This window comes from Siniperca chuatsi, linkage group LG23, assembly GCF_020085105.1.
Source record: "Siniperca chuatsi isolate FFG_IHB_CAS linkage group LG23, ASM2008510v1, whole genome shotgun sequence".
Taxonomy (NCBI): Eukaryota; Metazoa; Chordata; class Actinopteri; order Centrarchiformes; family Sinipercidae; genus Siniperca; species Siniperca chuatsi.
In genome coordinates, this window is record NC_058064.1 from 14,439,788 (window position 1) to 14,453,036 (window position 13,249).

General features: G+C 41.3%; 1 protein-coding gene across 3 annotated transcripts; it reads right to left on the reverse strand.

Annotated features, from left to right (window-relative positions):
• Positions 1-910: 910 nt before the first annotated feature.
• LOC122871597 (fibulin-1-like) lies at positions 911-12,973 on the reverse strand. Of its 3 annotated transcripts, XM_044186910.1 has the most exons (17): positions 12,714-12,973; positions 12,277-12,385; positions 11,326-11,461; positions 10,980-11,133; positions 9,927-9,998; positions 9,654-9,743; positions 8,892-9,029; positions 8,503-8,640; positions 8,276-8,419; positions 7,999-8,121; positions 7,613-7,738; positions 7,366-7,485; positions 7,051-7,182; positions 6,833-6,956; positions 3,466-3,608; positions 2,402-2,539; positions 911-2,256 (listed from the first exon to the last, which is right to left on the reverse strand). In XM_044186910.1, the coding sequence occupies exons 1-17, from the start codon at positions 12,766-12,768 to the stop codon at positions 2,117-2,119; spliced, it is 2,082 nt and encodes a 693-aa protein (XP_044042845.1). In that variant the 5' UTR covers positions 12,769-12,973; the 3' UTR covers positions 911-2,116. The 3 variants fall into 3 exon arrangements, with proteins under 3 accessions (XP_044042845.1, XP_044042847.1, XP_044042846.1); XM_044186912.1 differs by lacking the exon at positions 911-2,256 and having other exon boundaries at positions 2,518-2,539; positions 3,470-3,608; positions 12,714-12,969; XM_044186911.1 differs by lacking the exons at positions 911-2,256; positions 2,402-2,539; positions 3,466-3,608 and adding an exon at positions 4,848-6,487 and having other exon boundaries at positions 12,714-12,968.
• Positions 12,974-13,249: the final 276 nt, after the last annotated feature.

Below are 13,249 nucleotides of genomic sequence, written 5' to 3' on the forward strand. Positions count from 1 at the left end.
TGTTCTCCTCCAGCATCACACTAGCTTTTTGGCTCTTTCGTTCATATTTTTTTAATGAAATTTACTTCATAGTCTGTTGATCTTGGCCTGTTATCCTTATAGTCTTGTGAAATGATTTGTAATAAGCATGTTTTACATTGTTTTATAAATCAACTTAACTTCACTTTGCTCATGCTATACAGCCTATGTCCACCATGAGTCTAAGATGAAGTGTTGAGGGTGTTATACAGGCAAGTGGGCAGCTCCCATTACAGATACTTTATTAAATTTGACCCACTGTGTACCTATACTTAGACATATCCACAATATTACATCCAGTAATTTCTGAGCTAGAAGTTCTGTACAGGCTGTCAGCTGCAGCTGCACTCACATCTGAAGGCCATTCACCTAAAGTTTAAAGGTCTAAGGATCAATTCACTGCGCCCAGAGAAGTTTTACGACAATTGTTGCAGCTGCAACAACAAAGCCACAGGACAAGCCTTTGAGATTTCCATGTAGAGTGGCGAATTTTAGATTACAGGATTTTGCTCTGCATGGTTGTCCCCTGTGTTTTCACTGGCCAGGCACAGCACAGCAGTGGTGAAAGGCAGATCGATGTGGAAGAGAGTTGATTATGGATGGTAACAAGTATCCACCTCAAGCAATTTGTCAGCTTTAAGATGAGGTATTTGAAGATCCAAACATTCCCAGTATAGGAGTCCCATTATTCATTCTTTGAGTGGAATAACTGGAAATATCCTCACAAACTGGAAATGGTATGGTCTGATGGAGAATCTTAAGAGTTGAGTTACAGGAAAAACAGGACTTCCTATCAGATTTTAGTTATTCTGGAAACCTCAGTTATGCTAACTAGAAGACGGCTGGTATAGTCTGCAGTGGTAGAGGATCTCAGTAAAAAACATGAACACAATTAACCACATAGAGTCTTTATTATTCACAGATGGTCGTGCAGTCTGATGGTACAAAACACAGTCAATGTTGAAAGCAAGTTCATAGATGATGCATTTTATTATCAAATGAAGCATGTCACATCTGGCTTGTCAAAACATGAAATGGAGCGAATATCAAACAGTTCCACAGGTCAGCCAACAATCTATCATAGTGGCGCTCATGATAACAAAGTCTGAATTCAAGTTAAACACACTAGACAGTGGTTAAGGCGATGACAGCACCCTGTTAATCTATTACATTATTTCATTCCACTCTTCTAAAAGGCACGCAACTTTCAACACATCTGGGGTACAGGTATCAAGTGACGAATGAGTCTATTTTATTGCATGAAAAATTACTTTTTAGCCACGCTAGCACTGTGGCTATATGGATGGCAATGGTTGGTTGGTCGGTTGGTCCACCACTTTGGTGTAGACTGAAATATTTCAACAACTATCAGATAGATCAGCAAAAATTTGGTACAGATGTTTATGGTTTGCACATGACTTTGCCATTTGTGGTTTTGAGTGAAGTGTCTCAACAGCTATTGGATGGCTTGTCATAACATTTGGTACAGACATTCATCCCCTGACTTTTCATCAGGTCAAAATTTCAATTTGTCTAATACTTTGGTTGATGACCAAATACTAATAATATTCTCAGCAGCCTCAGCTGTACTTTGTGTTTTAGTGCTAATTAGCAAATGTTAGCATGCTAACAGGCTAAACTGAGATGGTTAACATGGTATTATACCTGCTAAACATCAGCATGTTAGCATTGTCACTGCAAGCATGTTAGCATGCTGACGTTAGCATTTAGCTCAAAGCCTAAGTACAGCCTCACAGAGCTGCTAACACGGCTACAGAATCTTAGTCGAGTATCTTTTGATAATGTGTTCCTGTATTATTGGTAAATATTGGTAAATGACAAAGACCTGTTGTAAACTAATGACCTGGACGGGTTGCAAACTGCTTCTGTAACTGTTTTCTGTGCATCTAAAACACTTGCTAATGAACCAAATCCAATGATTTATCTTATTTCACACAAGAGCATTAACATTTGAGGTGTTTTTAAATGTTCAGCAAGATTAAGTGTGGCACCTCCAGATATTCAAAACTGTATTTAAATAATATTTGCCAAGTTGCATGTTGTATTGCTAATGCAGTATTTTCTTTCACAGCTCAGCTCAGAACCAGAACTCAGAGATGAAGACATGGATGATGACAATGTTGCGATAGGAAATGACGCCTGACTTGACATAGCTCATAGCCACCTCCAACACAAGGTTCTTGGGGCCAACGATATGTTTCACCTGCCGAACCACACCTGAGGAATGACACAAATTGGGATTAGCGATTGAAATTCAGTTTTGGAAGAGATATAAGTAAATGTAATATCTGTATATACTATTTAATAAAGGATCTGATAAAGAATTGACTGCCTGGTTCCAAGTGATACTCTCTTCTCTTACCAAAAATCATGTTTTGGTGGGAGCGCTTCTGCACGTCAAAAGAGAACTGGTCATCTGCAGCCAGGATGTGAAAGAAAACATCGGTGGCACCGGGTAGAGGAGCAGGGTTAGCCACCGCTGTCCGCAGGAAAACTATTTCTGTTGGAAGAATCAGTTTAAAGTTTCTATTATTTCTGATAGAAGCAAACCACAAAGTGCATTTCAAATCAGATATTTATGATACAATTAAACAATTGTTCTGTGGGTTGAAATAAGTAATTGAATCTTCTGCGCTGTGGCAGGTTGGTGGGTGGAAAGTTTTATTTCAATGAGGCTGCAAATAATTGTAGAATTTGCTATTACAACCTACTGACTTAACCCTTTCAGCCCCAAACACTTGTCTTTAACAGCCTCTCAAAAATATGGATGTATTGCACATTTTCCTTTTCAGAAGAACCAGGACTATTTGAAAATTAAGAATATTTTATGTAAATAGCTGCATTCAAGATGTATTATGGATTTTCTATAATGTGGAATTTAGGTTTGACTTGAAAACTATTGATACAAAATGCATTTTAATAGAATGCATAGAATTGTGAAGGTGTCAAATATGATAGCTCATTACAGAACAGTAATCCAACTAACTAATGGAGTCTGTGAGGTTTTTGGTGTGAGTGACAGCAACCATGGCCTTACAACAGTCTCATAACCAAAAAAAATAAAAATATAATTGTTCAACTGCAACAACAAACATTTGTTCAAAGTAACTTTTACTTAAGTCAAACCATGTCACCAGGCTTTCTGACTTCATAGGGGTCAAGACTCAACACGTAGAATGTAAAATATTTGACTAAAGCATTATAACCAATAAAAAGCCTCTGCCCCATTAAGGACTATGGGAAACAACCTAACTCCAGTGGGACTAATAGGGTTAAATCATGATACAGACTACTACAACATATTCACACCTGCACCATACTGCACCATACCAACTGGTGGACAAAGGTCATCAAGGCTGCATACTTCCTCACAAACACATCTAAAAGCTGTTTCTAAGAACCTGCTGTACTTCCACCTCGTCTTACCCACTGATTCACTGAAGTCTCTGAAGGTTGGCAGAGAGAGGCCGAAGTAGGTGATGAGGTAGATGGGGTCGAGATTGCAGCTTATGTCGTTAGGTTGGCAGGCCTTAATACAACGCAAACTGACTGAAGCATCTTGTCTGAATCTGAAAAGGACAATGGAAAGGAGGCAAGATTGAAGGACAGAAGGAAAAGGGAGATTTATGACAAGGGAAGAGGAATACACACAATCTGAAGTGTGAATTTCCCACAAGTTTAACCTATACAGTATACACCAGTATTCATAAGAAAAGGCTTTGACCAAAGCTCCACAGTTGAGTTGAGCAAGAAGAATCTGGCAACACCTGAATAGCCCCATAGACCTCCATGGTTAACCAAGGAACGGGTGTGTTAAAAAGAGGCCAAACCCTGTTTCCACAACCTAAAATCCTGTTTGTGGGGTTCCCCAACGTGAAGACAGTAGCGCTTTCAGACATAACCTCAGAAACTGCGAAGGGAGCAGAGCCATGTAATTAGCAGCAAGCAGGTGAGTCCAAGTTGTTCGCTAAGCATGAGGCCAAAGCCACAAAGATGATTGTGTGGTATTCCACACCAACTAAATGCCACCAAGGAAAAACGGGATGGTAGAAAACCACACGAGGGTATGTAAGAATGAATGTCATTTGATGTGATCCAATGACATCATATTCACATGGTAGACTAAGGAAAAAGATCTTTGAAAATAATTTTGACAGAATCAGCATAAAAGGCCAAATGACTGAAAAGTGTCTCTGCAAAGTAAGACTCCAAAAAATACGATACTATTATTATTATTATCATCATATAGCATTTCACTATTTTTACATAATTAATCATCAACTTAGCATTTTGGAAAGTAGGTGGTTATATAATCCAAAGATTTAAGAGAATCATTACCTTATATATTTCATATCCGTGCATTTTCAATCAGTTCTATATAGTACATCAAACCCCCAAAACCACCAGGAGGAAAGTGGAACAGTGGAAAATTTGTCTGGCTGCATTTATACAACTGACCAACACAGCTACTGGCTTTTTGGTATCATTTACAGCAAATTAACTGATAACCACCCAATACCAACACTAAAAGCACCATCCATCATATGAGCTGTAATGCTGCTCCACCACTAATTGAGCCCCCATGCTGGCTGAGCCCCAGGTGCCCATAAATAAGTGCCACGCTTATTTTTCTTGCTGTCCGCTAAGGCGAGGCCTGTTTGATCCTATGGTGAGGCCGCTTGGAACAGATCATAGGAAAAATTGGTTTCAACATTAGAAATGACCACAGCAGAGGAAGCACGGGAGTAGTGGCAGAAACTATTGCCGGTGTGTATGTTTGTGCTTCGATACTAAAGAGTGAAAAGCCATTTTTATCTGTCACTTTTTAATTCCAAACACATAGAAAGTACACTTAAAGGGAAGCTGCTGCACAGACATGAGGTAGAGTGAAATGCCATCAATGCAAATTAATGCGCATGAACAATGCTTAAGAGATTCTCAACAGCTAATGAGCCCCATCTAGTGGTACAATGTCCTGATATTCTTACTATCTACTGCTACATCATATGCTAGAATAAATAACAACAGCTGAACAACAAGGGATTATTTTGTCATCTTATTGTTTTTTGGACCTGACATAACATTTCTTTGTCTCTGTGACAAATAAATGCATCCCCAAGACCACAGGACATATACAAATGCAATTCAATTGGCAATTTAGACTTTTTGCTTTGATAACCAATACTTTACAATAAATTATTAAGTATTTTACTTGGGTTTTTTTTTTGGGGGGGGGGGGCAAAAGAGAGTTAGATGAGATTTTCAATACCACTCTCATGTCTGTGCATTAAATATGAAGCTACGGCAGTCAGTTAGCTTAGCATAAAGACTGAAAACAGCTAGCTTGGCTCTGCCCAAAGGTAATAAACGTTCACCAACTCTATATCTCCTTTGTTGGGGTTATGCGTTGGACTATTTCTTGGCTAGGCACAGTGACTTCCGCTGGACAGAGCCAGGCTAACTGCTTCACCGTTTCCAGTTTTTGTGCAAAGCTAAGCTAACTGGCTGCTGACTGTTGCTTCATTTTTAGCAAACAAACATGAAAGTGGTATCAATCTTCTCATCTAACTCTCAGAAGGAAAGCCAAAAGGCACATTTCCCAAAATGTTCCTTTAATAGGAATAGTTTCTTCATATGAAATATTCAGTTCTGGCTTTCCATCTAGAGCTCAACAGCAATTAATCAGGGACAACCTTAAAATCCCCATTTACTGCAAAAAAGCTATCCGGAGTCCAGGATAGTTAACACAATAGCTAACACAACGACAAAGCAGTCTCTATTTGATACAATAGTCACCACTCAAATTCACCATAATAGACTGCTGTAGCATCATTTTAGCTTTGGGTGAATTATGGAGAGCTTTTCCACTCAACAAGAATGATAGATTTGGCCCTTATTAACTGCATTAAAGGTTAGATGGAAAGTTGGAGCTGTGACTCCAGTATGAAGAAAAGGATGGATGAAAATGAAAACCACCATTATAATACACGAGTGGTGAGTACAAAATAGGGATAGACTTCAAACACTCCAAACTATTCTTTTAAATGTCACAGACTTGTAATATGGAAATGTTCTTCAGGGTCGGATGGACTGCTCGTGTGTGACAAACACAGCAATCTTGGCCATGTACAGATGTGCCATCCCATAGCGAATCAGCCTCATCTCTACAGTCAGTAAGAAGTCCCGGGGCTGGGATAAGGCACGGCGCAGGACAATCTCTCCTCCATGAGCCTGCTGCTGCACGATGAAGTATCCCTCCGTGTCTCCGGAGACTATGTTGAGCAGCATTTTGTCTCCCAGCACGGAATTGGAGGGTCCCATCCGGAAAACATCAGCGGGGACGGGAGTGTTGGTGGGAAAGCTGATGTTGTAGAAGGAGATTCTCAGCGGGAGCAAGAAACACGACGCAGGATCCAGCGTGAACTCGCAAGTTACGCGCTCGCAACGGCTGAAAGGGAAAGAATGAAATACTCATTGGATGGAGCGAAGAAACAGCTACATACGTGGGTAGAAAAAGAGAGAAAGGACAGAGAGAGGGCGTAATAGATGCAAGCTGGAGAGTGAGAGTTTGTGACCGAAAACTACGGGCAAATGTCAGCAGTATGCCAAAGACAAACAAATCCACATCACAGGAAATATGAGTCAAATAAGAAAAGAGTGTAAAACGAGATAGAAGACAGGACGGAGTCTTAATACTAAACTGCAGACGAGTAAGATGCATCATGCTCAGCTGGGGACAATCAGCCCTTTTGTTTCAACAGCTCTCCATAACCAAGTAGCCATGGGCTCTCACCCCTGTGCTGGTTGTCGGTAGTTTGGAGGACATGCGAAAGACAGACAGCGGAATCCTCCCTGGATGTTGAAGCAGCTTTCAGAGACAGAACAGGTATGGCTCCCCGCTGCACATTCATCAATGTCTGAAAACACAGGGGGAAGCAAAGGTAAGACATTGGGAAAGTATGGGGAAGGGTAGATAAGCGCCAACACAGGACCAAAGGTTTGTCTGCTGACCTTGGCATGTGCGTCTGTTGGAGGCGAGTGTGTAGCCTGTGGGTGGGCAGGTGCAATAAAAACTTCCTGGGGTGTTGGAGCAGCGGTAGGAACACACATGACCTCCAGTAGGCAGGGCACACTCGTCAATATCTGAGAGCAGCAGAAAGTAAAAGCTAGTTGCTATCAAAAACAGAGATGCCAGATCAAAAGGACTTTATTTATTAAAAAGTGAGGGACATCTGTCGCAATTTATGGTGAGTAATGATGATTTTACACGTGATCACTTCCAAGTTGATTTGCTACACTGCTAAGCACCTTGGAGTCCAACAGTACCTTCACATGTTTTCCCATCGATGTCACTCAGCTGGTAACCATGGCGACAGTAGCACTGGTAGGAGCCATAGACATTGGCACACTCCTGGCTGCAAGGCTTTGCTTCACACTCATTGATATCTGTCAGCATACAGGCACAGATATAGATAGAACATGTTTCTTTACAAGTCTACGTTCATTTGGAGATATTTTATATATATATATATATAAAGTATTAATGAATTAATGAAATGAAGAGTGATCTTACCTTCACAGTTTCTGCCGTCGTGGGACAGTTTGAAGCCAGTGGTGCAGCTGCACTGGTAGGACCCCTCTGTGTTCACACACTTGTGGGCGCAGAGTCGTCCGGGATAATGCCTGCACTCATTGATATCTAAAGAACACAGGGGACAGACATGAATTTGAGAGTCAGACTTTACAAGAGATCCCAATGCTAAAAAAAAACTTTCCACTTGTTTTATGCCACTTCTTTCGCCTCTACTCACTTTGATTCACTCACCTAAAGATACATTCCTGGCCTAAAAAGCCATGAAAGATTGCCCACTGACAGCGAAAGGAGCCCTCTGTGTTATTGCAAACTTGGCCGATATTTTATCATTGAAACAAAAAGATAGTGATGAATTCGTACTGTACCTTCACACAGTTTGGTGATACTGTTGAAGATGAAGCCAATTTTGCATTCACAGCGGTAGGAGCCCACCAGGTTGACACAACCATGGCCGTTACATACTTTGCCTACACGACACTCATCTACATCTGTAACATACAAGGGGAGAAATTACTCTTTAGTTACTCTTTCTTTAGTTTGATTAAGGGAAGGGTGACATGCAATGATTTCGTGCAGCAAAAAACACAATACTGGAGACTTTACAAACAGAAAATCGTTTTTTTTGGGGGGGGGACAGTATACCTTCACAACGTGTGCCGTCCTCAGTTATATGATAGCCTTGTCCACAGGTGACTGTGTTCCTGCGACAAGTGTAGGAGCCCACTGTGTTGATACAAGTCTGGCCAGGCTGGCATGGACTGGCACGGGCCACACACTCATTTATATCTAATGAGAAAACACATTATTAAGCAAGCCAGCCCACCTTTTACCTGTGGAATGGTTTCACTTGAGTATGACACTAAGCTCACCGATACAGCTGCCGACGGCATCCTGAATGAAACCGTCTGCGCACTTTTCCTTTGGGTGGCAGCGGAACGAGCCTGCGGTGTTGTTGCAAAGAAAGTCTGGTCCACAGTTATGGGTCCCCAACGTACACTCGTCTATGTCTGAAACAGCCAAGGAGGAAAAAAGTATCTAAGTATAAGTATACCATGCATACATTTTGTTTGAACAATTTTTTTACATGAAATACTATAAACTATAGGTCATGTCTTGGTTATTTTTACTACTTGATATCAAAGAACTAAAATTGCAGGATTAGAAAGGATTTTTTTGGTACTCTCGTGGCAATTGTAACCCCCTTTATTGTGATATGGATATTTTTTTTGTGATTTTTACAGTGCTCCCGACTTGTTACCTTGGCAACTGTTGTTGTCTGTGAGTTCATACCCGGTGCCACAGCCGGTTTCCCTCTGACAGCGAAAGGAGCCCTCTGTGTTAATGCAAACTTGGCCGGAGACACAGTTGTGACTGCCAGTCAGACACTCATTAACATCTGAGGAGAGAGATACCCGCTCAAAATTAAGAAAAGCAGTCTATCCGTATATTAAAGCATTTTCAGTGGATTGTACAGTCACGTTTTGTTTATGGTAAATGAGACTCTACAGCCACACTAGCAGCTCTGTCAGACTGTACTTAGGTACGGCAGTGCTTTGAGCTAAATGCTAATGTTAGCATGCTCACGATGACAATGATAACATGCTCATGTTTAGCAAGTAGTTTAGCATGTTAGCATGCTAACATTTGCTAATTAGCACTAAACACAAAGTATAGAGGCTGATTTGAATCTCATTAGTTTTGCAGGTATTTGATGATAAACCAAAGTATTGGACAAATTAAATTTTGTCCTGCTGGTTGCGCTAGATGAAAAAATTAAGGGATCCCCAAGGGACTACAATTTATCCTGAAGCGAGACATGAATGTCTGTACCACATTTAATGGCAATCCATTCAATAGTTGTTGAGATATTTCTGGACCAAAGAGGTGGGCTGACCAACAGACATTGACACTGCTATTCCTAGAGCCATGCTGCGTAGAGGGGCTAAAATCCCTCATTTAAGAAGTAGGTGATTACATTTAAGATTTGTGGTGAAGTCGTACTTTCATTTACATTACTTACCCTCACAATTCACTCCATCCTTTTTCAGCTGATAACCAGCATGGCACGCACATGTACCATTACCTACACACAACTGGGAGCAAATGGAGTCTGAAAACAGCAGAGAGACACATGGAGATAGACATCACAGTGTACAGTGTGTGTCCTAGATCACCGGAATCATGCCACTGGCTGATGGAAGACAAAGCCACCAAGAGGCTGGTGCTTAAGCTTCTTACAGCTCCTATTATAACAAACAAAATCATATCACATTAAGAAATGAAGGAGCCAAACCTCTACAGGTGTCCGATCCCTCTGGAGGCTTGGCAGTAACGTTGACCTCAGGATTTAGCTCTGTCCGTGGTTCTATGGAAGAAAAAGCCTCATTAAATGTTTGTGTTTTTCACCTGAAGCCAGCTAGGTGACAAAAGCTACAAGCCACGACACCAGTTGGCCGTGAGTTACCATTTGGAATGGTGTCTACAGATTAGCCTTGTGAATACCCCTGTGAACTAGTCTGTCTGTCTCTCTGGCAGCAATCTGCTCCACAGCTGCCACACCAAGGACATTTATCCAGCCCTTTATGGAAACAGGGCTGCTCTTTCTGCTCCTAGTAACGCTGCCTGTTTTGATGTGATGCACTGACTTCTTTTGAAAACCTAGCACTACCACTTTCTAATTAGGTACCCTTTATAAAGGCAAAGGAGAACAAATTTTGGGTCGCCAGGTTGAGACAAATCCCTTTGGCTGGTATTTATCCTTTTCTATTTTGTAATACTGCAGTTATAAATGTTGGAATCCCACTAACAAATGGCCATGAGTTCCCCAATTTCTAAAAAGCTAACAAGTCTGTAGTTATAAATGTTAATAAGTCATTAATAAAGGATTTCAATCATCCACTAACAAATGCTCATGAGTTTCTCACTTTCTAATAAGCCATCAAGTCGACAGTTGTATGTGTTAATAACAGGTTAATAAAAGGAGCTTGGACCAGATCACCTGCAACCCTTTTCTACAAATAAAAGTCAATGGGAGTTTTTACAACCTGACAATCCAAAAATTGTTCTTATTAATGGCTTATTAATGATCTATAAAGCATTAGGAATCTGTATTAAACACTAATAAAGCCATTAGTTATGACTTATAAACCTTTTATAAACGCCTTATTAGAAAGCGGTACCAAATCATATTGTGCTAGAAGTCATTTGGCACCTAATGTGTGCAAATGGCCAAGTACATTGATTGTTTTGAGTGTGACGACCAGTAGCCATTCTTTCATGATAAGACAGAGTGGAGCTAATCAAGACAACAGAAGACCAAAAGCACAAGACTGTTTTGCTCTTTAACCTTTATCGCTTGGTTTGATTTCCTCTGTTGTGTTTTTTCCACAGCAGGTTTCACTTGTGTATGCGCACTGTCTCCCCAGCAACAAACCCTGGAGCTTGCAGCTCAAACCCTGGCTGGCTGCCATCAGACCGAGCACACAGCAGTCACAACACATCTAAACAGGAGACAGAGAGGGTGAAACAGAGAGAAAGGCAGTGAAAAGGGGGGAAAAAAATGTATGTGATATTCTCCGAAAAAAATACCCGCTATGTATTGATTTATAAAGAGCTAAGTGTATTATCTATGTGCGTAAGAATAAGGAGGCGTGTAAAGGTTGAAGATATTGAGATTTAGGAAGGAGGACAACCTTAGAGATTTGGGTTTCCCAGGGCTCTCCTTGGAAGAAGGGCTTCTCACAGGCCCCTTGCCCCCGGGCCATCTTGATGCCATTTTCACAGAGTCGGTCTCCTAGTGCTGCTGCACAGCACTGCTCCTGGTAAATCCTGTCAATAAACGGCAGACATTTAGCATAAAACCTCATCCAGAACGGAAACTGCACTCTTTGCTTTATTGGATAAGAAGCATGTGAAGAAATGCTTACTATTTACATTAGATAGAGTCGATTAGCTGACTGCAAGTGGCTTTATGTTGTAATACGTTGCATATTTATTTGGAACAATAAGTAACCTACCATTGTTTAAAAGTAACCATCAGCAGCTACTTTGAAACTACTTTTTATATTAAAAAAGCCTTGTGTCGCTATGGACAAAAATGATCTTTCCAGTATCTCTCTCTCCCTGCCTTTCCGTGGCAAATGTTCCCTCTACTGACCTCCATGTGTTGACCAGGTGTTGCTCTATTTCATCAATCACCACCTCCATGTTCTTACAGTCAAACAGGGCCCTTTAGTGTTAAAAATGCTCCAGGGGGGCCTCTTAACATCTGCACTTACTATGCAGTTACTATGTGGCAATCCTCCCCTGTAAGGGGATGGATGGTTGAGGGCTGTGGAGATGATTTGGGGCTTGCAACCCTGGGGGCATTTCCTGCTTTTAAAAATACCATCGCAAACGCTGGCCTGCAGGACACACACATTTCCCAGTGCAAAATTCCACCCTTTCTTTCAAAGATTGTTCTGTGTCAAGTGTAATATAGTTGGACCCCCCACTGAACCGCTGTACCCAAATGAAAGTTTTTGGAAACTTCATTCCCTCTATGAACCTGTTGTAGGCTACTAACTGTTCCTTGGGTCCCTGGGCCCCATTTTGAGACCCTCAAGAGGACCAAGCTCGTTTTAGAGAAACCAGGTGTTGCTTACCTGCAGGTTTCGGAAGAGGACATGAGGGGGAGGATAGTACAGTCTTGTCCTCCCAGGGCCCGAGCCCTCCCATCCTGACAGCACTCTTGTAAAGTAAGAGGCTTAATGTCTGCAGTGTTGGGAGGATGGCATGAGGATTAGAAATAGACAGTGGATGGATGCAGCATAGTTGATGGAAATAATAGCAAGGCTGCCCCTGAGTGCCAATGACTGACTCAGATTGAATTAAAATGGGCTCACACTCTCACAGACACTTTATGGAAAATAGGTTGAACATCTACAGTACCTCACAGAAGGCTATAATATCCGACCAAAATAAACAAGCGTATAAAAAGTCATTCAAACCACTAACACAGAATGTATTATCTGTAATGTAATGTATCTCAAAACGTATTCAAATTCTGCAATTCAGTGCCAAACTTTAGCGGCGTTCTTACCTTGTCCATGCAGAACTCCGTATAAAGAAAACAAAAGTATTGCCCACTGTGCCATCGGACTCAGTCTGAAGTGTTTTCCTCCTCCGATCGTGTAAGTGTTGCGGTTATATTAACTTATCGGGATGATCGGCGGATGAACTGCAGCAGTGGACAGCGTTTGTCTCCTCTGAAAAGCGCTCCGTCAAGAAGGAGTACATCTCAGTCCAGCGCGGAGACACAGATGTCGCCTGGTGAGGTTAGATTTGGGGGCGGTGAGGGTGGGGTGGAGGCAGCCGCGTTCAGCTGTCTGGGATATTGAATCATTAAAACAGGGCCGATAATCGGATTTATTAACACTGAGTGAGTCCAAAGTAGATGTTGCCTGGGTCAGGGGAATTTTAAGAAAAAGCGATAAAAGAAGAAGAAGCTGAAAGCCCCACATACAGGCAAAAAAGATAGAATAAAATAAAAAGAAGCCAAGTAATTTTGGCCTATAAAGTGTCTAAAATTCCCTTTATCTTTTTTATTTTAGTTTATGATACTTTGGTTTTTGAAAC

Excerpts from the sequence above, each read along its gene's own strand:
- LOC122871597 (XM_044186910.1), bottom strand. The coding sequence starts at position 12,768 with ATGGCACAGTGGGCAATACTTTTGTTTTCTTTATACGGAGTTCTGCAT. Across the intron at positions 8,122-8,275 it reads GGACGGCACACGTTGTGAAG|ATGTAGATGAGTGTCGTGTA; the intron begins GTATACTGTCCC and ends TGTATGTTACAG. Across the intron at positions 6,957-7,050 it reads CAACAGACGCACATGCCAAG|ACATTGATGAATGTGCAGCG; the intron begins GTCAGCAGACAA and ends CTGTGTTTTCAG.